Genomic DNA, 26,064 nt, shown 5'->3' on the forward strand with positions numbered 1-26,064 from the left:
AAGCGGTGGGGTGGGCAGTCTGGCTGAATCCTCTCCTGGGATTAAACTGCAGCCTTTTCCTGGGAGTGCTGAGATCTGGGAGTGCCGGCCGCAACCGGTGTCATCTTCAGAGCAGCTTTTCTGACTTCTCAATGGGTCTTAGTTGTTTCCTTCCTTTTGTCAACCCAAGTGGAGCCTTTTTCTGTTTCTCTGCACTGTCTGTTCTGCTGGCTCTCTACAAACTTAGTTTGGGTTTTGTGCCTCGTTTAACCCTTACTCGTGTCTGTTTTAGTGCCCAGTGTATGACCTGGACCATAACGTGGAGTTCAACGGTGTTTATCAGTCTATGACAAAGCAAGCAGCTATCACAGTGCAGGTGAGATGCTGATTTTTTTTGTCCCGGTGTTGTGGTGGTTTGTGTTTTTTTGGTTTTTTTTTTTTTTAGTGACTTGTCTTGTGCATCTCTGCTTTTATTTTGTTGATTCTGGTATGGCTGTGATCCTTTGTTTTTATTAGATCAGCTGATGTCAGTAGAAGAAGAGCTGTTACCTTTTGCCTTGGTTATGTTTGCTTAGATAGGTGTGTTACATCTCAGGTGCTGAGGCTCTAGGTCAGAGGAGCTGCAGCTAGGTGTCTTCAGACCTTGGCTCTTCTACCACCAAGTGGTGGTAGTAGAGCCTTATAATGAGCAAAGCTTAGGCAGATGGTTTAGACCAAATATAATAAATAAATGAATGCATTAGCATTGGTTTGCTCATACTGGGGCACTGCTGTACTGTGTTCTGGTGAATTCAGACAGTTTATTGTCAGCAAGGATGCGGGGAACATCCCCGGAAGCCAAACTCTGTCCAGAACAGGCAGGTCTCTGTAAAGGCTAGTGAGTGTGTAGCAGCTAGAATCTGATCTCTGGCCCTTTGGAGCACTGTCTCTGCTTTGCGTTGAAGGGAGAGGCTCCTTCACTTTTCTCATGGATTCTGTCATTGTCTTCTATCCTCCCATGCAGAGAAAGGACTTCCCAGGTGAGCAGTTTTTCGTTGTGTTTGTCATCAAGCCGGAAGATTACGCCTGTGGAGGTTCCGTGCCTTCCTCCATCCATGGTGAGTTGTGCTGGGGGGCAGATTTGGTTGCTGCATCTGGGTGATGGAGCAGCGGGAGTCCTTTGAGACCTTCCTGTGAGATGACATGGGATGGTCATGTAGCTCTGTATCCAGGTAGCTGTGAGGAAGAGTGAAGTATAAAATTGATATTGTTGGGAAGGTTAAAGGTTTTGATCAATCCAGGATGCGGCTGGCTAGTACGGTGCCTGGCTTGCTGAGGTTATGTGCTCTCTGAGGAGTTCCTGGTGTCTTGGGAGATACTGGAGACATCCAGACAGTGCTGCTTACAGCTTTTTGTTTTGTTCTGGGTTCCACCTCCTCCTCCCCACCCTGTATTGTCCTGCCTTCATGGAGGCCCAGATGGCAGTTCCTGCACAGAACATCTTCTCCCACTGTTATCTTGGGATCTATGACAGCCCTGGCCTTGGGAGAACTGGAAAAATCAGTAATTTTGGGCGAGTAATTTTACAATAAACTTGTTCTAGTGCCTTTCCTAGCCAGAAAGTCTGTGGAACCAGACTATGTCTGCTTCTTAGGTGATGGTAAAAGCAAAGCCTCCACCACTCTGGTGTGGTAGCTGGAACTGGAGTTGGGACATTCCTATCTTCAAAACTAGATGGCTTCCTCCCTGTAGGAGAAGCAAGGCTGCAACCAACAGATAACTGGGCTCCCTCAACAGCCTCATATCCCTCTTGTCCCCCTCAATTTCCCCCTAAATAAAGAATTGTCACCTTCTGGGTGTCTTTTATCCTAAAACTGTCAGCAGAGCTGTACTGGCAGGGCATGCTCAGCCCGGCTGAAGCATGGCATCCTGCACAGAAGTGTTTTGCCAGCAGAGCTTTGGCCAAAGGCAGAAATGGTGCCCCAGTATCTATAGTGAGAGGAACTGCCCTTTGGGGACTAGATGCATAGGAGAGAAGACGCCCTCAGGATTTAGGTGTCCAGACTTGAGCAATGTGTGGAAGGCTCAAGCAGGGGTTTCTACTCTGAAAACCAGGTTGCAGATAGAGAGGGGTGAAAAAAAAAAAAACAAACACATGGAAAAAGCTGTATATTAGCAAATCTGGGAAAAGCTTAGAGTAAAACTGCACGCCAGTTATAGTGAAAAGCCAGACCTTGGTGTTTTTCCGAGCGCAGGGAACTAAGATCAGGGCCAGAGATCATTCATGTTTCATTGTTTTGACACTTGCTGTACACTTTGCATCTCACAGGAAATGCCAACCGTACCTGGAACCTGCAGCGGACGAAGAACCTTCAAGTGACGATTGTGCCCTCTATTACAAGTCAGTGTCTCTGGGTGGAGCAATGCGACTTTACTGGGGGACTTGGCACTTCTGCGTAGAAGGGTATGGCTGGGCCAGCAGCCCTCTGATGGGATGGTGCAGAAAGCACCAGCAAAGGAGTCAAAACCAATTGGAGCTCTGGTCTCTTCCAGGAGGTGCTGTGTGGCACAGGGTGGTCTCATGGACACATCAGTAACACTAGGGGTGAAGAAATGGGAGGAGACCTTGCAATAGGTTCTGGTGATTCCTCCTGAAGAAAGCAGATGGGTGTTGAAGGGCTATTTGGGGCTGGGTGTTGTGGCCAGGTGGCGTTGGGAAGAGCAGGACAGGAGCGCTGCCTCTGAGAGGGGCTGTCCCTGCTCTGTGAGCTGACTGATGCCTTCTCTTTCCTCAGAGTCTGTTTATGTCCAGGCCATGTTCTTCAGCTTTCTGAGTTTCCTCTCCTTTTACCTCGGCTCAGTGGTGGTTGCTTTCGTGCACTACATCAGGTGAGTTGAAGGGTTTTACAAGAACCGCCTTCCTCTTTCTCCTCATCCTCAGAGATGCCTCACCCTGCAGTGCATTTGGGGTGAGTGGGGCAGTAAGCATCTGAATAGGGCAGCTGAAGAGGTCCACGACGGCTGAGTAGGCTCCTACTGACCAGCAGCCAGAAAACTTTTTCTCCTCTGCTGTGGGGATCATGGCAATGATGAAAAACTAAGGCTCTGCCCTAGAGCTTTTGAAGTGCCCCTACTCCTGAGTTTCCTCACATGAGGACATTGGGTGGCAGATGGAAATTGTGATGAGGCCAGTCTGGGATATGGGGTGACAGAGTACTGAGGAACCAAGCTGTACTTCCCAGAGTGCTGGACTGAGTACTGCAATAAGTGGCAGTGACCCAAATAGGGCCTGGGAGTCCCAAAAGTGCTGGTGTCCTTCCTGACCGGCTTCCCCTGCCCCAAACCTTAGTGCCCAGACTTGTGTTGAGGGAAATATCTGCATCTGAGGTGGACTTGGGCACAGTTACCATGACAGATTGTTCTAGGGTGTGAAAAAAAAAAAAAAAGGAAAAAAAAGGCAAAACTCTTCACAGCTGCCCCAGAGTCCCTTGTTGCTCACTGGAGGTGACCTTGAAGTCCTCTTGAGTGAGAGGAGGACTAGAGGGGCAGGAAGGGGACAGCAGCCTAAAAGGGAGGGAAGGTTTGTCTGTGTAGGGCAGGTAACTGCTAGCACAGGATGAGAGCCGTGGTAGGGCAGCAGGCAGGTGCTCTTTAAGGTGGTGGGGATGGTGGAGTTTGTTGGGATCTGTCCCTGCTGTCTGTGTGGGCAGTGACAACAGTTAAATGGATCCTTTGTCCGAAGCATGGAGGCTTGAGAGTAGGGAGGCCGCTTCAACGCTCTTTCCTGCTCTACTGGGCGAAGGTTGGCACGAGAAGAGCCACATAAAGCTTTCAGCAAATAGCAGGTTGGTTTTGTGGGAACCACGCTTGTCAGCCAGCTCCTCAGACCGAACGTGGCAAAAAGTTTCCAGCTGCTTCAGAAGAGGGAATCTTAAAAGTTTGGTGCTCTGAAACAAAAGAATTTCAAGATGGGAGTATGGCTTAACTTGAAGACACATGTATGAAACAACATTTCATTGGAACATTTCAATGAAACGACTTAAGTGTGTGTGTGTGTTCTCTTTTTTTCTGTTATTTTTAATTCGTTGTGAGCATGTGGGGTTTTTGGTTTGTTTTTTTTCTTCACACCTGCGTTGAAGGAGGTGGTATTGGCTTCTTCAGCATTGTGCTGATGTGCACCTCTAGCTCCTGCTGCCCTTTCAGTAGATTCTTATGCGCTCGGTCCCCTGAGTGGAAGAATTGGGTTGAGAGCCTCTCCCAACATGCAGTGCAAGATGGGATGGTCGTGTAACTGGTTGTCCTGCCTCTGGTGGATAATTGAAGGGCTAACTAAAACACCTCTCTCCAATTTCCAAAGCAGCAGGTGGACAGCAAGCCATTATGGCTGAGCCATGCCTAGTCCAAACAGTATTTTGTTTGTTTCTTTTTGTTGGGTTTTTGTTTTTTTCAGAGCTTGCACAGCATTCACCTGTTGGTGTCCTAGGTAATCCTGCCATGGCTGGCAGGTGGTGGGGATTGTTGGCTATCTCATGAGTGCTGCCTGTTCTTTTTCAGGGTTCGGAGGAAGGCTTCGGCGGGGAGATTGAGTCCTGAGGACGGTAGGGTCTCTTTCCTGTTGTGTGACAGCTTTATGTGAACAGCACAGGTCCCAGGACAGGCAAGGGGCAGACTCTCAGACAATACCTTCTGTCCCTTCGAGCTTTCTTCCCTATACATGTACCACATAGTCCCTGGTGCTGATGAAAGACGTTAGAGCTTCCTCTCTGCCCTCGCAAGAGAGGGTGTTTGAAGCAGGCTCCCCTGAACCTGATCCTGCCCTGGGCAGCTGGCGTTTGGAGGGGTGGAGGAGAGATAAACCTTGGCTAGACCTGACTACAGGCTAATGTTCCTGCTGCCAGGTCTGTTCATTTCTAAATAACGCACTTCGTCAGCTCCTACGCTTTTAAGATTTCCCCTGCCTGGTTTAAGCATCGAGTCTCTAATTTTTTAATTTAGTTTAGTTTGTTTTTAACTGGGAGTTGCAGACGACCAAGTGAAGGAATGACTAGTGCAGTTAGGTAGTGGTGTTTGTGTTATTTACTTTGGTGTTGGATTCAGTTTACTTTATGCTGCACCCACGTTTCAACATAACTGCAGATTTCTGCGTTATAAAAACATAGCCGCAGCTTAGGAAGCTACCAGTGAAAGATGTAAATTTTTGTCGTGGTTTGAGGTGGAGGACACAGGGAGTTTCTGCTTTCTGGAAGAGTGTGGGAGGCTGGCTGTTTCATTTTGTTTAAATATCTAGTGCCTGCAAGTAGTTCAAGGCATTGGTCTGGGGATAAAGGCATTGTCATTTGTACCTCTCTCCTGGGGAAAGGGAGAACGTTATGTTTTGGCAGCATTGAAAGGTTCTTGGTGTGTTCCCTCTTTTAATCCCCTGCTTCTTCAGTCTCTCTGGTCTGCTACATACCACCAAATAAGTGTACCAGTATAACTGAGCTGTGCTTAAAGGATCAGCACTGGAACTTCACTCTGACCTGGCATAACTTGGGTTGATATTTCTGCCAAGGACCTGGGGGCATTTGGCTTCTCAGGAGTGGCTTCTTCAGCCACTGAGATCCGCATGGGCACCCCTGTATGAAGGGTTTTCTTCACAACCGAATGAGCAAGGGACTGTAAAAATGTGCTTAAAAATATTCTAAATTGAAGTCGTTTGGGATGGATCCTGCTGTGAGACAACAGTAGGTCTTTGGGCACTGGAGAAATGGTAAGGGCCTCTGTGTCAGGGAGTGTGGGGAAGCTGAAGGGACCTGGCCAAGACCCTGGAAGAGCTCCAGGCTGGTGACAAGGGATCGCTGTCTAAGGCAAGGAGGCACAGTCTCAGCCAGGTGAGACCGGAAGCCCCAGGGAGTGCAACTGGTGCTGCAGCTGAGGGTGCAAGTGCTGAAGGAAGCTAAGAAGCTGCTTTCCAAGCTGCCTTGGTGAGAGGTGGAAGTTAAATTCTCATGCTTGGCAAGTTCCCAGAGAAGCTGCAGGGCACAGATGCCGTGCTTAGCACAGACTTGGAGGGCAGAGGACTGGGTTCCTGGGCAGGGAGGATTGCAGAACAGCATCCCTGTGAAAGGACAGAGGAGCACAGTTCCTTCACAGTTTACAGGTTGCCTCCCAAAGGCACCTGCTCCTTCTGTGACCTGTCCACTCCCTCGTATTCTGTGCCATCTTCACTTGCCTGGCACTGCATGTCACAGCCACCTCCTTTCCTCTAGGGACGAACCGTGTCCTAACCACGTGCTGTTTCTTTTTCTATTGTGTCTCTTCAGGGCGTGTGTCTGACTGATGCCTATAAAATGATAACTAGTATTTACCCTGTCCTCTAGATCACCCAGGGCATGCTGGCTTTCAATTTTTTTCTTCTCTTACCGCCCACTGGAATTTCTCTTCCTCCAGAGTACCCCTTTGGAGCCTTTGGGTCTTTCCTTCTCCATCGCTCCTCTTTCCTTCCCCACCAAGAGAGGGTGCACTCTGTCTCTGCCTGTTGTCTTTGAATATTCTGCAATTCCATGTGCCCCTTTGCTGCTGTCACCCATCTTATGCCAGACCTCTGTGATTAACTTTTTTTTTTTAAATCCTGTGGGACACCTCCCATTCCACATCCTCACTATCTGGTGGAGTCAACAGCTGGAGGAACCACACCTAGTGCGGTACATTTACTTTGCTGACTCACTTGCACACTGGGAAGTCAGACTGAAATTAGTGGGTGAGCTGGGTCCAAAGTAGCTGTTAGAGACAGGGCAGAGCACCCCTTCTCCCTGGCGTCCCTGCCCTGTCCAGATTTAAATCTTCCCTTGGTTACTTGGGAGAGAAGGTTGACAGGTCACTTGAAAGCATAAAGCCTGGTTTAAAATAAGGAGGGAGCATCCCTGTGGGACAGGATCGACGGGAGTAGGAGCTGTGCGTGTGCTTTGGTGTCATGAACATGGGGAAATGCTTCCCGGTGACCTGGATTTCCAAAGGACTATAAAGCAATGGGAAAATCTGCCATGAGAGAGGGAGGGTTGCACAGCAGGTGACGAGTAGAAGATGGATCTTGCTCCTACAGCAACCTACAACAACATCCTGCTGATCCCAGCTCAGGGCTGAAGGTGTGTCGTGGGGAGGGCTGTGGTGTGCCAGAGCCTTCCCTCTGGTGCTCAGTCCATGCCATGATGTCCTTCTGATGCTCCTCTGAGCTGTTTGTTGCCCTGTTAGAGGGATGGGGCAGGAGGGTGGAGAAGCTGAAATGGAGACTGAGTCTCAGCCCACAGCCCGACAAGCACGGTGAACGTGTCAAAGGAAAGCAGTAATTTGGACTTGAAACATCAAATGTCATTGCTGTATGGGTGCTCCCCTGCCTAGGAATTGGGGTCAGGCAGGGAAAAGTTTTGGGGCTCCTTCACATGTGGCTGATGGAAATGGTATGAAAACCTACGCAAGGTGTTACAGAAGTGCCTAGAATTGCCAGCTGGAAAGAGGAGTTTGCCTGTGCCTGCCAGTTTGGGGCAGATCAGGTACTGGGAAGCCAGAGATGCAGCTGGGGAAGCCAGGCCATTGCCAGGGGCTGCAGAAACACTGCTTGGCGTTAAGTACAGTCCCATGCCCTGTGTCCCTTTGCTGCCGACGGGCCACACTGTGTTGTTGCAAGGGTGAAGCTTTACAAGCAGCTGGACCTGCCTTGCCGTTCACCACTGCTAGTAGACATGGCCCTGCTCCTGCTGCTCGTGCTTCCCTCCCTTTTGGGGAGGTGGGTGTTTGACCTCTCGGTGAGGGGATTCAGCTGATTGTGTTTCCTGCTGTGTTTGTCTGCTGCCGCTTCAGCAGCTGAGTCCCACCATGGAGGCAAAAAGAGGGAACGTGGAGGCAGGAGGGGAAAGTCCTAGTGCGACCTGACCGGGGTGCAGCCCTCCTTGCTTCAGGCGTGTGGGTGGGAGGCAGGGGCTTCCCAGCCCTCAAAGGTTTGCCTGGCTTGTCGTCAGCACGAGATGGTGACCACTTTTTGCGTGGAGCATTTTTTGCTTTCTCCTTGCTTGGTTAAAACTCTGCAGCAGCTGCCTTGCCAAAGGCTCTCTACGACTCTTCCAGGGATAACTGGAGGCAGCAGTATTTGAACAGATCAAGGTGTGAGGAGGGGAAGGAGAAGAGTTAGAAGTTCAGAAGGGTGCTCCGAATATTATAAGACTTGCTCTAGAATTTGCAAAGTCTTGCAGCTCCTCAATGTGATCCCTGCAGTGTGCTGGAGGGAGGCTCGTGCTTTCCTGAGTCAAACTGGCAGCCTGTGTGGAGAGGCTGAAGGGGAATGGGTTTGCTTCACATGGCAAAGCAAGGATTTCCCCTTTGCACAGTATGCTCTAGAGGGAGGCTACCATCTGTATGGAGAAATGCTGCTTTTCCCGAGCCCCTCCAGCTTTTCAAGCTGCATGTATTCCCCTTGGAGATGTGCTTTGAAGCACTGACATGAAACTAACTATCCTTTTGTGTCTGTTTCCATCGCAGGATCTGGAATTATCACGTCTTCGCACCCCATCACAGCCAGTACCCCTGAGGGAAGCAGCTATGGTGCTATTGGTACAGTATCTTCCAGAACTGGGGGCATGGGGAGGGTTCTGCCTGGGACAGGAGAAGGCACTTTAAGGTGCTTTAAAGCCAGAGGAGAATAAAGCAGCTTGCAACTACTTGAAAACAAAATAACTGCAGCTTGAGACATTCAGGTTGCACTTTAGGGGAAAAAAAACCTATACCAGAAAGGTGGTCAATCACTGGAAGAGGGGCCCAGAGAGTCTCTGGCATTGGAAATGGTCGAGTCTCAGCCAGAGGAAGCCACAGTCATCTGGTAAGTGTTGATGACAGTGCTGCTTCAGGCAGGAGGTTGACTAGGGGCTGACAAAGGTCCTTTCCAACCAGGCTTCTAGGAGTCTGTTACTAGCTCATCAAGCTTGCCGTTCGACCAAAGCATGCCTTTCACTGCAAGGGTGAAGGGTTGTGTGCCACAAGGCAAGACAGAGTCAGAGCTTCCTGCCATCCAGAGGTTTCACTAGGGGAGAAATAATGTCATACTAGCAGCAGAGGAGAAAAAAAACTCTCAGGGGTCCTGGAAATCGGAGATGATGGGAAATGCCTTCCTTTGCCAGAGTATTTCTTAGTCTCCTTACAACAGTTTTCCCTCCTGTGGAGGGACTGGTATTGAACAGCTCAGTGCTGTGGACTTTTGGGGCATAATCCTTGAATTTGGCAGCTTGGGGACCCGGGTGCAGGGTGATGTGGTGCAGGTCCAGGGCAGTGTGAGGCAGCTGCTCAAATGAGAGAGGAGAGCAGCTCTGTAACTTTTGGTCCCATCTCAGGATGCGTTTACTCACTGTAGTGTAAAAACAGCCCTGGCACTCAGATGTCACGCAGCTGTTAGACTGGGAAGGTGTGCTATCTCTGAACGCCCGAGGAAGAAACACAGAACTGATATTTCATGAGGTTTGGAAAAAATTCAGGAGGACTGAAGTCCTGGAATAGAGTAGAGTTGAGGGCTTCAGCACCACCCCACCCTTACCTCCAGTTCTCAAGGAAATGCTTTAAAAGCATTTGGGAAATGAGGAGGAAACTCGTGTTCTGCTTGTGCCAGTATGGGCAATGGGCTGACTGGGAGCTTGGTCAGCCGGTGGGAAGTGCAGGCAGGTCCTGCTGACCTGCAGGTGACCGATACTGTGCGCGCAATGGGAGCAGAGCTGATCCTCTGCCTGCTTTGAAGAATTTGCCTTCTTCCTCTTTGTCTTTTGTTCTACAATATTTTTAGAAAAGCTTATATATAAAGCTTATATAAAATCTGGAAATTAAATAGGTCAGCCTGTGTCGGACCCCTGCACTGTCTGCTGCTTTCACTAGAACTTTCTGACTTGTCTCACACTTCCAGATTTCAGAACCCAGGCTAGTAAAGAGCAGAAAATGTTAAGAGATGAAAAGAAATAGAACAAAAGCAGGGGAAAAACTAAAATGCTGAGGAGGGGGGAAGATGGTCCTTGAAAGTGCTCTTAGCTGATATCTGAGACTTTTAGGAAGGTTTGTGATCATGTAAAAACTTGTTCCTTGAAATGACTGTATCAATTTGTCCCAGCAGATTGCTGCTGATATCCGAGGCAGCTTTTTTGTTGCCATGTGTAGAGGGATTTAGCCTTTACCCTGCCAGTTTCCTTCTCCCCACTCTGCTCCAGATGAATCAAGCTCCAGCGGTGGCCGGCAGTTGTCTTCCCCAGAGCGTGGGCTGCCGGCTGGTTCTGACACAGACAGCTCTGTGGAGGAGGAGAGCGACTTCGACACCATGCCAGAAATTGAAAGTGATAAGAACGTCATCCGCACGAAGGTACGCTGGCATCGCGGCTGTGGCCGGGACACTGGGCCATCAACGCATCTGGGCCAGGACCAGCACTAGTCACTTGTCGGGGTTTTTAAGTTTCTGCTTCCCTTTTGGGTCGATTTAATCTAATGAAGCTGAATGTGCTTCCTAGTGCTTTCTCAGAGTCTTGAAGGTTTTCCTGCTGTGCTATGCGTGCTGCTGAAATGAGTGGTGAAATGGAAAATCAGAATGTATCGGGGACTTTGAGAAAGGAGGAAGAAGTCCAAGGAGGTGGGACAGCATGGGGAGAAAATAAGGTGCAACAGTAGGTAGTTAGCTGGTACGACTAGTGTGACTGCAGTGGATGTACAGAGGGGCTTTAAGCTAGCAGCTCTCAAACTGTGTCCTTTTGTCCCCCTGCACTGCTCCATGTGGTCGGAGCCATTCCTGGAGGTCAGAGGGTTTGGCAGAGCTCATTCCCCACAGAATCAAGGGCCACAAGGAGCTCACTGTGTAAAAAATGGTCCAAATAACACCAAGCTGCATCTTCTCCAAATATATTAAGGTCTTCTACTGGCTTCTGTAGTCTTCATTAGTTCTGTTCTGTTTTTGTCCCTCTTTCCCCACCCACTAATGTTTTAGGTGTTCCTCTATCTATCAGACTTGTCCAGGAAGGACCGAAGGATTGTCAGCAAAAAATACAAAATCTATTTCTGGTAAGGAGAAGACAAACCGGTAAGGCCCAAGCTCTGGACCCCATTTCTGGTTGTGGAGTCTGTCCCCAGGCCCTCCTTCTGAAACACACTGAAGACCTGAGGATATTCTTTGAGCCATCCTGTTGCACCTTCTGACCCTGTTCCAAGCAGTCACTTGCAGATCTCATGTACCTCAAATAAGGATATTTGTGGACCAGTGCACACATGATCCTGACAATGGATTCTGGTTTGCGTAACTGCTTTAAAGCGTGGTAATGACCGGTGTGCTGAAACATGCTGAGGAAGGAGAGAAATTGGCATATCACATGAGCTTGTGGTCCACATCCTGGCTTTTCTGGTGCCCTTAGCATTTGCATCCTGTTTGCATTAGCACATTTGCTCTTCTGCTTCAGGAGATTGTAACCAGAGATCTAAAGCTCTGACTGGGAGAACTGAGTCTGTGCCCTTAAGCACTGAGGTGTCTACGTTCCTCCAAAAGGACTGTGGGGCTCTGTCCTGGGTGTGCACCGGCTGTTTTCGTGTGTGTAACTGCTGCTACTGTCTCCTCTCTGCAGGAACATCATCACCATCGCAGTGTTTTATGCCCTGCCAGTCATCCAGCTCGTCATCACTTACCAGACGGTGCGTTGGGCTCTGTGCTTGGGTACTCTTGCCTTCAGACTTGCTCTGTGGTTGCATGGTGTGAGGATGGCGGTCACAGTGCAACTGGGGTCACTCAGGAATCTTGCTCTGCCTGAGGGGTCTCCTCTGCACCGTGTGTTGAGCGTTGCTACTGGCTTGGCTCGCTGAGCTTGCAGTTCTGCTATTTTTGCTTGGGAAGCTAGAGTGCAGCTGTTTTCCTGCTCGTCTGATGTCTCATTTGAGGCCTGTTTCATTTTAAAGGCAGGAGGAACCTGCTGTTATCTCTAAGACACAGCTGAAAGCAAGTAGGATTTGCTGTGATACGAGAGATTTCTCTTCCCTTCTCCCCACCCAGCCCTTGCTATCCTGCTGTTATTCAGATATCTGCAAGCAGATCTATTGGTGGAGGGGTTGAGAGCACGCAATACGTTTCCTCTGAAGACTGTTGTCAGATTTGTGGCCTGTGACAACATCTTGTCCCCCCTAAAAGCTTCACTTGCAGATATCAGTACTCCCCTGTGCCAGTGCTAGAGGTAGGCTGTGTCCTGGTACACTTTGTGTACGTGCGGTGTTTGCACAGAGCAAACCTCCCGGGACAGGGAGGATTTGCTAATGTCAAGTCTTCCACCTCCTTTCTGTCCAGGTAGTGAACGTGACGGGCAATCAGGACATCTGCTACTACAACTTCCTGTGTGCCCATCCCCTTGGGGTGCTGAGGTGAGTGAGCCCAGCGGTCGCTGCGTTATTGTCTCGTCCCTCCGGAGTGTTCGTGCTGTGCCCAGGTCAGGATTTCGTCCTTGCCAGGCTCGCAGTAGCTGTTGATAAGACCACTTGGAGCTTAGGACTCTGAGCTTTCTGCTTTGCTCAGCAATGGCTTTCTGTTGCAGTGAGACACTTGCCCCCAGGAACATGTGGCACTTGGGTTCCCCCAGCAAACCTATGGCACAGCAGTGAGGTGCTCCCACGCTCTTTTGGACACTTTCACTTGTATCCAAGGAGCAGCTGCCCTGCAAAGAAGTTCAGATCAGTCCTTTCAGTGCAGCATTTCTCTGAACTAATGTGGGAGTGCAAAGAAAGCCCAGAGTTGGGAATCTCACAGAGAAAAAAATCCACTGTTAAATCCACTGGGGCAGGTGAACTACTCAACCTAAATTTGTCATCTGGGGTGCAAAACCAGCAGGTATTTGGCAGCTGCCAAGGTGCAGGATGGTGGGGGGGGAGCAAAATGGATTCAGCTTATCGTGGCCCAGGGTTCAACTTCCTGCTGCTGTGATGCCTTTGTCTTAAACCTTCTTTTTGCCTGCAGTGCCTTCAACAACATCCTCAGCAATGTGGGCCACATGCTGCTGGGCTTTCTCTTCCTCCTCATTGTGTTGCGCAGGGACATTCTCCACCGTCGGGCCATGGAGATGAAAGATGTCTATACTCTGGTAGGAAGCATGGTTGTATGGGGCTGCGTGGAGGGAGGAAGGACAAGGAGAACTTGAAAACCAGAGCGATACACAGCGGGTTTCCTTTTGCTGCTCTTGCTGGAGGATTGAATCCTCCTCTTTTTTCCACCTCTGTAAAAGGGTCAAGGTGAGGATGCTTATGTTCTCGCGCCCCTCAGTACTTTGCTGCTTACAGTATGTCCGTTCTGCTGTGGTGCAGAATGAGCATAGCAAGGCTGGGCTTGTGAAGATAAGGAGATGGGTAGAGGAACAATTTCCGTGGCTGTGGCTATTTCTCCAGCACTCACTGTGGAGAAAGTGGGACAGTAGAAGTATCTTGAGATGCTTTTGTTTACAGTGAGGTTTGATTTGTCTCATACAATCAAGAGTTCCTTCTTGGCGCTCTTGTTAGCAAGTAGCAACCAAGCTGCTAATGCTAACCCAGAGGGATTTGGGTTAGCAGAGCTGCTTGTAGCCAGAGCCTCTGCAGTCTCTTCAGTATCTTCTGGGAGAGGATGGAGAAATCTGCTGCCCTGTGGGCAGTGGTGCTGGTGGTTTCTGGAGACCAACAGCTTTGTTTTCACTGGCTTGGTAGCAAGTAAAAGCCTTAGCAGTTTTAAGGGTCTGCTGCTTACAATTTTCAGATGAGATCTCAGCCAAATTCTAATGGAAATGCCTTCGTAGCTGGGCTGATGGGCTCTGCTCCTCAGGTGCTTTTAACCCCCTACCAGCTACAGGAGCAACACTGCTATTCTGGGTCAACAGTGTTCTCTCAATTTCAGCATAGCACAAGGTACAGATAGAGATTTTTAGTCTCAAGATGTCAGTACCAAGACACCAAGGTCTTCAGAAGTTTTTTATGTGATTAGCTTTGGTTTGCTGCCTGTGGATTCATCTGGCTGTGCAGTGTGGCTAAATGCAGAGCCTACAGTTGCATACAGCGCACTGCTGCTCTGGTGACTGAAGGACACGCGTAGAGGTTAGGAGGGATGAAGTGACAGAGAGGGGAAGATTGCTTGTCATCGGGACAGTGAGGGTACTCACTATACAGCTCTCCTCTCTTCCAGGACTATGGGATCCCAAAGCATTTTGGTCTCTTTTATGCGATGGGCATCGCCCTGATGATGGAAGGGGTTCTCAGTGCCTGTTACCACGTCTGTCCTAATTACTCCAATTTCCAGTTCGGTAAGCTGAGTTTCCTTTCTCCTTTTGAGCTGGAGGTAGGATTTGCCACGCTCTGTCTCCTGCTGAGTTGCTGGCATTTCCCACCTCTCTACCCTTACGAACCTCCCTGGAGTCTGCTTGTTCCAGGGCTCAGTTAGGAGGCAGTGAGGCTTTGGATGCTGAGGACTAATGCATTTCAACCTCCTCTCCAGACCTTTGGATTCTGGAAGTGCACTGCTGGCAAGATCTCCCTTTGCTTTTGCAGCTCAGTATTTGAAGATAGTAAGTGCACAGCCTGAGTGGCAGAGTGCTCAAGCCTAGGAAGCCTCTGTCTGCATCTCAGTGGAAACTCTTTCCTCTGTGGGCTCCTTCACCTTCCTGGGGAAGAGAAGACTCAGGCAGGATCTTGTCTGTGTGCATAAATAACCTGATGAGAGGCAATGAAGATGAGCGAGCCAGGCTTTTCTCAGTGGTGCTCAGTGACAAAAAAAGAGGCAATGGTCACAAATTAAAACATAGGAAACTTCATCTGAACACAGGAAAATAGGCCATGAACAACCCTCTCATAGCTGAACCTGCTTGAGCAAGGGGTGTTGGACCAGGCAACCTCCGGAGGTCCCTTCTATCTAACCTCATCCATTCTGTGATTCCCTGCCTGTTTCTGTGCTGCACTGTGTTGGGCACTTATTTTCTGAGCCCTTTTGTTTTTCGTTGCCCCAGAGCGTGGTAGATGTGCTGCAAGATGGCAAAGCACAAAGTGCTGTACAGTGTATGCAGCATCAGGGATTTGCGCCTGCCAGCCTGGGGTTTGGCTCTGCTGCCACACCTGTTTATACGCAGTCAGTGGCTTCCCCAGGCCACTGGCAGTGTCTGCTCTCACTGGTTCTGTTGTGCTCCCTCCATAGACACCTCCTTCATGTACATGATCGCAGGACTGTGCATGCTCAAGCTCTACCAGACTCGCCACCCGGACATCAATGCCAGTGCCTACTCTGCGTATGCCTCGTTTGCTGTGGTCATCTGTTTGGCCGTCCTTGGAGTGGTATGGCTCCCTCTTACCTGTCTGCTTCTCTGGGAAGGTGATGGTGTGGCTGGGAACATAGCTTAAGCAGGCAGATGACTGGGGAGAATGGCACTGTAGGATAAGAGTGTGTTAAGCAGCTGCTAGTGTTTGAATTCCCAGTGATCTTGGGTTTTGCTCCTCCCTTCCCCTGGGCTTGCAGGGAGGGGAAGAGCAGAGCAGTTCTTGGTTAAAACTCTGGTGGGCTTTAAAAAAAGGTGGGCTCCTTTTTGGGCTTTGCCCACCACATGCCCTCAAGAGGAGAAATTCATGCATCCAAGTGCCCATGACCAAGCATGTAGCTGGTCTCCTGTGGAGTGGCTCACCTTTGAGGAGGGGGATGAAGCTGGCTGAGCTTCCAAGAAAAATGTCCTCAACTTAGTTGCTTGGGCCTCTTTCTCCCCTTTGGAAATCTCTGTGTTGCTGGGTACAGCTCCTGCAGTTGGCCTTGCGATCTTTGGAGAGGTGCAGGGCTAGAATAATGGCTGGGGAGCTTCTGGGCAAGTTTCTGGAGTACCTGCCCATAGAAGGGCACTGGAACAGAAGGGATCACAAGAGGGTCACTCTTGTGCACCAGTAGTCACTGACAGGTTGGACTGTCAGAATATCAGTTGGTTGTCCAAATGTCTTTGGGTGGCAGACTGTCTGTGGCATAAGGCATGAAGCAGCTGGCGAACTTGGGGCTTTCCAAGGGTCTCTGATAGCTCTGGTAGACCTGCACAGCCAGGTTCGAAACACCGGGGTTTGGTCATGGGAGGCTGTATCTTTTCTTGTGGGATGCTTTGAAGCTGTAGTTTCCCCACACAAAGGAAATGTTCAGGCAAGTGCTGTGCCCCAGGGGAGGGGAGTGCATGGTCACAGCCCGACGGCAGACCAGAGTTTCTGCACCCCATAATGTATAACTGAAAAATTAAAAGTTTTAATATAGCGTTAACGTGTATTTGTAGGTCACTTCCAGTCCTTAAGTAAAGTGTACAATAGGTGCAAATGCCTGCAGAGCAGCTTTGTCCTTCTTGGTCTGCTGTGGTGTGCTTGTTAAAGTAACGGTTGGTTCCTCAACTGCCTTCGTAAAAATCCAGCTCCTGGCCAGAGAGCTGCTGCCTGTCCCAGCAGGGAGAGCTTCCCTAGCCGGGGAGTCGCTGCGTTTCTGCTCCCTGGGCCAGCTGCAGTCCTTCCAGGCTGTCATCCTCGTCTGAAGGGGTGTTCAGAAAGAACGGTCTCCTGTCCAGAAGGGCTGACCTCCTCTTGCTTCTCTGGACTTTAAATCTATAGCTCTGGTTTTGGGTTGGCAGGTTTGGGGGTTTCTCTTCCACGTTCATCGAGGTTCTGTAATGCCCCGTGGTGACACAGGAGAGAAAAGGATCAGCCTGCTGACAGCAGGGCTCAGTTGGCTTTTTAATGTCTGCTTTCAGGTGTTTGGGAAAAATGACGTGTGGTTTTGGGTCATTTTCTCAATGATCCATGTTTTGGCCTCACTGGCTCTCAGCACCCAGATCTACTACATGGGCCGCTTCAAGATGGGTGAGTGCTGTGACAACTGTCTTGCTGTAGGGCGTGCAGGTGCCTCCTGTCCTCACCCGTGTCGGTCGCCTGTGCAGCGCATCCGTGAGCCCAGTCCCGTGGCCTGTGCTTGTGTTCTGGGCTGTCCTGTCCTCTCATCCATCTGATGCCTCCGAAGCCCTCTTGCTGCTGCTTCCCAGACCTGTGGGAGTCAGCAGGACCTGCCTGCTCTGTGGTGGCAGCACGCCTGGCTTCGGAGGGAGCCTGCCCTTCAGCTGCAGCTCCCCCGGCACTGCGCTCGGAGCAGCGAGCTACATAGAACCCCGGCATGGGGAGAGGGTCTGGTGGGGAACCCAGCCTGGCTCTTGTGCTCTGCTCACAGACATATTTCTCCTTCCTCCTCTGCTCCCGCCTGCCTCAGATGGCCCTGACGCAGGTAACTGTCAGCAGCTCATTTCTCTCTGTTGACCTGATTGAGCAGGGGTGTAGCGGTGGGGAAGGCATGGATGCATGTGGGGAAGGCATGGATGCGCGTGGGGAATGCGTGGACGCGCGTGGGGAATGCGTGGGTGCACGTGGAGGATGCGTGGGTGCGCGTGGGGAATGTGTGGATGCGCATGAGGAATGCGTGGATATGTGTGGAGGATGCGTGGATGCGCGTGAGGAATGCGTGGAAGCGCGTGGGGAATGCGTGGACGCGCGTGGGGAATGCATGGATACGTGTGGAGGATGCGTGGACGCGCGTGGGGAACGCGTGGACGCGCGTGGAGGATGCATGGATGCGCGTGAGGAATGCGTGGATACGTGTGGAGGATGCGTGGGTGTGCGTGAGGAATGCGTGGATGCGCGTGAGGAATGCGTGGATGCGCGTGGGGAATGCATGGATACGCGTGGAGGATGCGTGGGTGCGCGTGAGGAATGCGTGGACGCGCGTGGGGAATGCATGGACGCGCGTCGGGAATGCATGGATGCGCGTGGGGTGGCAGGCTCGTGTGCCACCGGGGCTGGGCTCTCGAGAAGTGAAGTCGGTTTGCCAGGAGTACTGCCAGTCCCCTTCCTTGGCAGGAGGGGACGATGCGGCCCAGGAGAGCTCTGATCTTGGCACAGGAGCCTTTTCAAGCTTCACATTTGTGGGTGAAGAGGGGCATGTGTGTGCATGCATGTCTGTCCATCCCCACTGTCACTGGTGGGTCTCCAGTGAAGCTCCTGCAATGATTTTGAGTGCAGGAGTGTCTTGAGTGAGCTCCGCGCCTCTAGGACCCTCTAAAGGGATCTGTTTCTGCTGTTTCCCTGCTCTGGCAGCTTGTTCCAGGGAAGGTACTTTTCCCCCTTCCTGTGCACACATCTGTCTTCCAGAGATGCGGTTGCAAAGCCAGCCTGTTCACGCGCACAGAAGGGCCTCTTTGACTTCTGGACAGTGCTGGTGTTGAGGGATTTTTTTTTTTTAACCTGTTGTTCTGGCCCAGTGCCATCCACATCCTGTGGTGTCTGCCCTTTTGCTCAGCACAGACTGTGCCCGAAGGGCAAGAAATGAATGTGTGGCACCCTGGCCATCTGCAGGCTGGGTCCTCTGTGGTCGGCCAGTGGGTGTCTGCATCTTTCTTCTCTAGGCATTTTGGCACTCACTCTGTTGGCTGTTCTGACTTTTTATCCTCTTCTCTGACAGACTTGGGGATATTTCGGCGGGCGGCGATGGTGCTGTACACAGACTGTATCCAGCAGTGCAGTCGACCAATGTACATGGTAGGTGATTTCCCATCTCAGCACCTCCCTCGGTGATGGCTCGCTTTCTGGGCAATGTGCAGAGGAAAGAGTTGTGGCTAGTTTAAAAAGTGATGCTCCCTGCTTCCCTTCTTCCCTCTCCCCAAAAACGCTTGGGTAAGCATAGATCTCCACTGGAGCAGTTTGCCCCCCACTCTCAGGCCTCCCCTGGTCCAAGGTTTGGTGAATAAAACATCGGAGCAAAGGTGAGACAAGCGTGATAGGATTTGCCGTTGCTTCTGCTCTCTGGGAGCATCCCTTCGAGGAATGGGATGAGGCGCTGCGCAGCGCAGCCTCTCTGATGAAGGCAGTGACCATTTTGGCTCTGTGGCTTAAGCAACAGCTACTGCCATTTCTACTGCACCTCAGAGTAGACAGCAAACAAGTGAGAAGTGGGAGCTCTTAGCTCGTCTTCCACTGATTACTTTCTTCTTGGCACAGAGTGCTAATTAGGGCTTGAAGCCAGATGAAATTTTTATCTATCAGCATCCCTTTTTTTTTTTTAATGATTATCATTTGTTCTCCCATGTCTGAATAAGTGTCAGACTGGGTGTTGCAAGCAGGCTCGGTGCACTCAGGCACAAAGTAAGCCCGGCCAGCCTGGATGAGCTGCACCTGAAAGCAGCTGTATATGTGCACGTGCCCCACAGGTGTAACCCCTGTGCCTGCTGGAGTCACAGTGCTCCCCCAGCTAACGGTGTGCATTTGGGTGGGATGCTGTCCAAAGCTTTCCCTGCTGCCTCTTTCCATCACGTCCTTGCTCTGTGCAATAATTTTTCTGTAAAATGGTGGGAGGGAAGGAATCTATCTAGGAAAACAGTGGAAACAGTCAAAGGATTTGCAGAAGCTCCTGAGGCTGATTATTAAGTGCTGTGCTTGTCCTTTTTTAGATGTTTAGTCTCCTTCTTGCCACACTGTCCTCAAATTTGTGAAAGCCAGAGCAGCTTCCATCTGGCAAAAGCTCCCGCAGAGCAAACTTCAGAGCCAGGTGCATGTGTGTTTGCAGGAACCAGACTCCAAATTCTCACGTAGGGTATCCTGAATTTCTGAGGCAGAGGCATCTTTTTTGCATTTCCTTCTGCTTTCATATGATCATCAGTGTCTTCTCTTCAGGACAGGATGGTGCTCCTCGTTGTTGGAAACCTGGTCAACTGGTCCTTGTAAGTAGTGGGGTGTTGGTGTCTGGCGTACTTGTGCACGCGGGCAGCAGAATTGGGTATTGACACACAGGTGGTGTGAAGCGATGGGGAAGGGTGGCAGGGTCTACGGAGTAGTCTTGTGCTGAGGTCCTTCTGATGTGCTTTGGCAAGGGGCTGGATCCGGTGAGCGCTGAACGGTAGGCAGATCCATAGGATACAGCACTACGGAGCTGCGTGAGGTACCTCTTCAGCATTTCAGCTGGTACTGTCTCATGGCTCTCATCTGAGCGAGCTTGTCCGGGGCTGGCCCGGTATTGTGGTGCTGCGTCATGCTGTACGTGTGCTTCCCACGAGCTGGGAGGCCTCTGACGCAGCCAAGGTGCAGGAGACTTGACAGACAGATGCTCATTAGTCACAGTCACAGAGCCTGGCTCAGCAGTAATGGCATGGATGGAGGGATGAAACCTAAAATCTTTGCCCCATACTCTTGCTTTTCACTAAAGCTGCTTCTCGGGGACATGTCTTCTGCTAAACGTACAGATCTAGGGCCAGCTCCTGCCGAGTGAGATGCGTTTGGCCGTGAGTTGAAGGAACCCAAGGCCCTAGGCTGTCCTCTGGGGTCTCTGGTCGCTCTCAGTGGCCGACCATGGCCGAGTTTGCTCTGCTTTGCTTCTCAGTAGGGAGCAGAGGTGAACGGTGCGTTTCTTCCAGGGAACTGGGAGGCTGTGGCAGTGCTGCTGTGTCCTGTGGTCTGGGGAGAGCAGCGGGTGGTGGTCAGTTTGGGGTGTGCCCTGTCCCCAGTGAAAGAGGCTGTCTAACGTCCCTTCTTCCCTCTCAGTGCTGTCTTTGGGCTGCTGTATCGGCCCAGAGACTTCGCCTCCTACATACTGGGGATCTTTATCTGTAACCTGCTGCTGTACCTGGCTTTCTACATCATCATGAAGGTAAAGGAGGCAGCTCTAGCTGTCCCTGAGATGTCTGTCTCCAAAGGGGAAAGGGATGGGTCTCTTTTTTGGCTGCAGTCGGGGTTCCTGTGGTGCTGCAGAAGGATATGGAGGGGCATTGTGGGGCGCAGGGTGGGACAAGGTGCTGGTGTTGGGGAGGGATGCTGTGTAGCCATCTCGGGGGCGACTGGGCTGTGCCTCCCTGAGGTGGGAAGCCCTTTGCAGATGCAGATGGTCTAGGCTGGCATGTCAGCCCTGTGCATGGCTTCAGATGTTGGGAAGAACTCGGGGCACGTTATGAGGCTATGTCCTTGTTTGCAGCTCCGCAGCTCTGAGAAGCTCCTGCCCATCCCCCTGTTCTGCATCGTGGCCACGGCAGTGGTGTGGGCAGCCGCCCTCTACTTTTTCTTCCAGACCCTCAGCAGCTGGGAGGTAAAGTTCCCCTTTCACTGTCCTTCTGTCCATCTCCATCTCTCGTCATCTTTCCTTCCTGTTGTTCGTTTTACACAAAAAATACTCTGGGGAAGAGTCTTGGGCTGCTTATGGGGAGATGAAAGGGTTTAACTCCTTCAGCAGACTGGGAAGGGAGCACAGGAAGCTGTGCTGAGCCAAGAATGACTGTATGCGTGCAGCTGCGGAGAGACCGTTTATGACCCAGATGATCTGGAGTTGACTGATCCTCACCAGGGGACAGAGGAGGAGCTGGAGATCTGAAAGCAAAACCGAACAAATCCTGACCAGTGCTGGATGGAAGACACTTCCCTGGTGCAGAAGGCCAATGGGGAATAACCTGCCTGGGGCTGTGGGGGCTCTCCAGAATCCTGGAGAGGGTGGCCTGGGGGAAACTCCAGAATCCTGACTGGATGCCTTCTGACAAGTTGCTGGGTCCATCTCCATGGAAGTGAGGGGCTTGCTGCAAGGAGATATGGTGGAGGCTGTACAGCTTGTGCTGTGCAGGACCTCAGATGTGGAGACCAGAGGGCTACCTCCAGCTGTGGGCTGTGGCCTCAGATCCCTCTCCAGGTCTAAGTATGATGTTGTGTTCCTGCACTGCTCTTGCCACATCTCCAGCCAGCACAATGCTTTTTCCTGGCTCCTGCATGGAAAATGAAGACAGGGTGATCTCCAGAGGGTCCAGCCAGGGCCCTGTGTGAGTGAATATCAGGTCCTGACACTCTGTTTGCTTCCCTAGGAGACTCCAGCAGAGTCCCGGGAAAAAAACCGGCCGTGCATCCTGCTGGGCTTCTTCGATGACCATGATGTCTGGCACTTCCTCTCTGCAGCTGCCTTGTTCTTCTCCTTTCTGGTGAGTCCTGCTGAGCCTCCCACTCTGCTGTATGGCCTCACCCTCTCCTCTTCTTCCTTGTCCCTCTCTATCCGCATGGAGCTGTGGCTGTCTCAGGACCCCACAGAAAAGCCCTAGCTTGTCTGCTTGGCTCTAACCCCCAGACATCCTTCACCGTGGGGTGCTCCTTGTCAGTGGGATCAGGCTTTCTCCTTTGGCTTGTTGCTCCCTGTGCCTCCTGGCCTCAAATTCCCTCTGGGACTGTAGGTAATACGGCTGCTGGTGTGACTGTCTCTCTCAGGGCTTGTGAGGACCTCTCAGAAAGGGACCCTACTCCCTTTGATCCAGGCAATAAGATCACTGGTGTGGAGTAGCTCACTCCTGGGCCTTCCTTCACGTCCATTGTTGACTGCTGTGCTCCTCCACTTGGTGCCTCTTTTCAGGCCTGATGGTCTGTGTGGTGGCAAAGGTGGAGGCATCCTGTGCAGTGGGGTCACAGCAAAGCGTTTTGGGCAAGTGGAAAGGGAGACCTTAATGCTAGCCATGCAAGGTGCAAACTGTTTGTGAGGGAGCTGCCTGGCCACGTGCAATATTTGAGCTGTGGTCAAGCAATGTCCACCCTGCTGCTTCCTGGACGGCTCCTTAGAGGCTAGTGGTGAGGAACCGGCTTACAAGCAGCGTCTCCATCATGGCTGGGGCAGGATTACCTGCTCAGGTCCTTGTGGCACTGTAGGCAGAGCTACCTGTCCACTGTGCTGCCAGAGTGACTGGCTGGAAGCATTACGGAAACGAAGTTAATCTGGAACATGGGTTGTGGTTGTGAGTTCTGTTACCTGCTGGAGATGTGGCCTGGGTGGACTGCCCCTGTGATGAGGTGCCATCGGGAGCTGGTCGTTCTCCCTAGCTGTGGGCTGGCCAGAGGGACCTGAAGCTGCCTCGCGCTTTCCTCCTCAGGTCCTGCTGACCCTGGATGATGACCTGGATGCAGTACGCAGGGACAAGATCCCAGTGTTCTGAGTCTCCGGGGGATGGAGGCGCAGGGGCGTCCCGAAGTGCTCAGCCAAAGGCATGGGGCCACCAGCATTTGGGAATGAGCCTGCTTCTGTGGCTGGCAGTCTCGTGGGAGCAGAGCAGCCGGATCCCACAGCAGGCACGATGGGGTGCTGCGGTAACCGAGGTGGGACCGGGAGGGAGGACGACGTTTGCTCCTTTCCCACCACGTCCTCTGGGGCAGGCGCGACCCAGCGGCTGATGCCAGCGCACAGCCCGCTGGCTTGTGGGCGCAGCGGGTGCTGGAGCCAGCGAAGAGGGAGGAAGCAGGAGGTGTGTTGGAGACCTTTGCTTCCCTTACTCCCGCGGATGTGCTCCGCTGCCCTCCTGGGAGCGGGCTTGGCAAGTGGGACGCAGCTCCTCCATCATCGGCAGCCGGCGCCTGTACCCTGCAGGCTGCTGCCCTCAGAGAGTCCCTTCGGCAGCGCGGGGAGAGCGTTTGGCTCCTGTCCCACAGCTGCTGAGTGAGCAAAGGACTGCAAGCTGAGGGGGCACTGGGGGACTGATTCCTTGTATTTTTGCTGGAGAGGTTCCTCCTGTAGCTGGTGGGGAGCGACAGTAACAAGAGAAACAAGTCCAAGGCACTGCAGCGTTGGAGGGAGAGGGCAGACTAGAGCTGCCCACGAGTGCGCCGCCACAGGCAGAACCTCCCACCTTGCTCTTGCAGCCTGTCTCCCTTGCACATGTTGAACAGCCTCACTTCTCTCTGGTGGCTCCTACACGGGTGCTTGGCAGTGCAATGGTCTCCACAGCATGAGAAGTGCTGTCCTCTAGCGACCCTAAGAGAGATGGTGTGGTGAAGACGCAGCCTGGCGTGCTGGGCATCTCCTTGGCTGCTCCCTGGCTCCTGCTGCGTGGCCTTGCTGAAGGGGCAGGGTGGAACGGGGAGGCTGTCCAGCAGCCTCAGACTTTCTCCTCCCGCAAACTTGCTTTGGGCAAACTTGACAAAACAGGTTCCCTTATGGGCTGGGAGTATGGAGGAGGTTTTGGGGCACTTGAGGTTGAGCTCTTTAGCTAAAAATCTGGGCCAAACTTCTTTCCTCTTCAATTTTTCTGCATCTGAAACAAGTTTTTAAATGGCTTCTGCATTCTTCTTGAATTCTCAGTTATTTAAGAATTAAGAATAAGGTGTGAATTATTTCAGGCCTTGCATGTAAAATGTGACCTGTTTTGCTAATTTTGAATTAAAAGGTATTCTTGGAGGCCTGCTGTCCTTATTCTTGTTGTCTGAGCATTTTTCCTTTGGTGTGTGTTCATGTACCCAGTGATGCAAAGGCTCCATTCTTCTTGTGCTTGCCAAAACAGAAGACTATGGTAATTTTGTACTCTGAGGAGTCTGTATCTGCTAGAAAGGTTTTGCAGTAGCTGGTTTTTGTTTTTTTCTAAGTTGGAGCTTGTCAAGTTGTTTAACAAAATGAGTGTTCTTGGTCTTGGCTCTCTGCTTTGCAGGTGGATCTGACTTCTTGCTCCAGCTCTCAGCAGCAGCAAAGAGAGCACTCGGGGCAGAGGGGTGCCCAGTGGTGTCACACAGCTGCTGTCATCCTTAGGAGCCTCACAAACAGTTTCCTGAGCATTTGTACGGATGGCTTGCTTGTTCTCTGAACCAAATTGCCTTTGTGAGGCTAACTGGAGTACAGAACAGGCACTCTTGTTTGTCACTGTAGCCCCTTTGGCGGAGGGCTGGAGGAGGAACGGCACAAGAGGCTGCCAGCACCCATCTTCCCGAGCAGAGCTGCACTCCTATGGAGATGTAGCCACGTCTCAGGCAGGGTGTGACAGAATATGCAGAAGGTGGTGGTGGACCCTGCGTGCTGCGTTTTATTACAAGACTTCAGGCTTGACTTTCAGGTTTGCTGTGCAGATGGAGTTGTGAGTGTTCGATGATGCTAGAAATAGGGGTAGGTTTCTCAGGCTTGTTGTGAAGCGTGAGTTTCTCTTCCTTAACAGTGTCAGCATGGGCTGCAGGAAAGGAGATGGCCCTTAATTTTGTCTGAGTAGCACCAGAAGAGGAGTATAAGGCTGAGGATAGTCCACATTTTCCATTCAGCAGCCCTACAACCTTGCCATATGTTCTTGGTCTGTCTGAAATGGCAGAATCCAATATTAGCTACACAGCCTTGTCTGCTGCTTCCTTTTGCTTCCCGTAAGGAAAGGCTGCCAGGAAGCCTGAGGTGCAAAAAACCCCCCGAATCCTTGCTGCCAAGGGCAGCAAGACTGAGCCGCCCGCCTCAGGAGCTCTTGGTGGGGCTGTGGTGCTCTGTCTTGCCCAGCACGGTTATAAACTTGCTGGGCAGATGGAGCCACCTGGGTTTCGTACCCAGAGGTGTATGAATTTTTGACCTGACAGCTTTTTTGCAGCACATGCTCTGTGCTGCCCTGTCCCCCTCCCTGCAAAAGCAAGGGCTGCTGTAGGAGCCCAAGCGCTGCATTTCCAGTTCTCTGACCAGTGAAACTAAAATCTGGGGCGTGCAGGATGTGCTCTACTTCGAGGGCAGGTGATAACACACAGGATAACACCACTTCCAGCACCATCCATTCCCTCCCTTCTTTAGCCCTGGCCCCGGCAGCAGGAGCAGAGGTCTGAGGCATGGGTGCACGAAGCCCTGCTGCATGGTGCCACCTGGAAGCTGCATGAAGAGCGCAGTGGTAGATCTGTTGGGAGGTGATGTGCTGGTGTGATGGTCACATCACTTGCTGCTGAGGTGAGCTAGAGAGCAAATGGGGCAGTGCTTTGGGGCTGAGACGGGGTAAAGTAGCAGGAGAGGGAGGGGAGAAAAGTTCCTGACAGAGTCCTCACCAGGGACCTCGCATGAACAGTGCCTTGCTCTATTGCTCTAGCAAGTGCCTGGAGGAGTTCAAGCCGAGCCCCCTGCGCGCCTGGGGGTGTTACGAGGCTTTGGGTGGGGAGGGGCTGGCAGGACAGCAGTGCTGCGGGGGGCAGGATAAACCCCTGGGCGCTGGGAGCATGCGGGCTTTGAACACAGCCTGCTGGCACCACCAGGTTGAGCACCAACTCCCATGAAGTGCTAAACCAAAAGATCCTGTCTACGGTGGGGGCTTGCCCGGTGGGAGGCTCTGCTGGGCCTGAAGGGGAGATACT

The 26,064-nt window shown here is 51.7% G+C and overlaps 1 protein-coding gene across 2 annotated transcripts in view; it reads left to right on the top strand.

The window, feature by feature from the left end:
• The window catches only part of SIDT1 (SID1 transmembrane family member 1), a 39,638-nt gene extending 16,707 nt beyond the window's left edge, over nt 1-22,931 (top strand). Inside the window, exons 6-26 of one of the 2 annotated variants that reach the window (XM_086631769.1) lie at nt 272-355; nt 983-1,076; nt 2,288-2,359; nt 2,754-2,847; nt 4,513-4,556; nt 8,470-8,541; nt 10,173-10,321; nt 10,937-11,010; nt 11,565-11,631; nt 12,275-12,348; nt 12,938-13,061; nt 14,129-14,246; nt 15,131-15,267; nt 16,698-16,806; nt 17,207-17,221; nt 18,452-18,528; nt 19,660-19,706; nt 20,524-20,629; nt 20,951-21,061; nt 21,822-21,935; nt 22,869-22,931. In XM_086631769.1, coding sequence (XP_086487895.1) covers nt 272-355; nt 983-1,076; nt 2,288-2,359; nt 2,754-2,847; nt 4,513-4,556; nt 8,470-8,541; nt 10,173-10,321; nt 10,937-11,010; nt 11,565-11,631; nt 12,275-12,348; nt 12,938-13,061; nt 14,129-14,246; nt 15,131-15,267; nt 16,698-16,806; nt 17,207-17,221; nt 18,452-18,528; nt 19,660-19,706; nt 20,524-20,629; nt 20,951-21,061; nt 21,822-21,935; nt 22,869-22,931 — 1,845 coding nt within the window. The remainder of the gene's footprint in view (nt 1-271; nt 356-982; nt 1,077-2,287; nt 2,360-2,753; nt 2,848-4,512; nt 4,557-8,469; nt 8,542-10,172; nt 10,322-10,936; nt 11,011-11,564; nt 11,632-12,274; nt 12,349-12,937; nt 13,062-14,128; nt 14,247-15,130; nt 15,268-16,697; nt 16,807-17,206; nt 17,222-18,451; nt 18,529-19,659; nt 19,707-20,523; nt 20,630-20,950; nt 21,062-21,821; nt 21,936-22,868) is intronic. The other variant, XM_086631854.1, reaches the window with a different exon arrangement.
• Nucleotides 22,932-26,064: the final 3,133 nt, after the last annotated feature.

Source organism: Tauraco erythrolophus, chromosome 1 (genome assembly GCF_009769465.1).
Source record: "Tauraco erythrolophus isolate bTauEry1 chromosome 1, bTauEry1.pri, whole genome shotgun sequence".
NCBI classification, from domain to species: Eukaryota; Metazoa; Chordata; class Aves; order Musophagiformes; family Musophagidae; genus Tauraco; species Tauraco erythrolophus.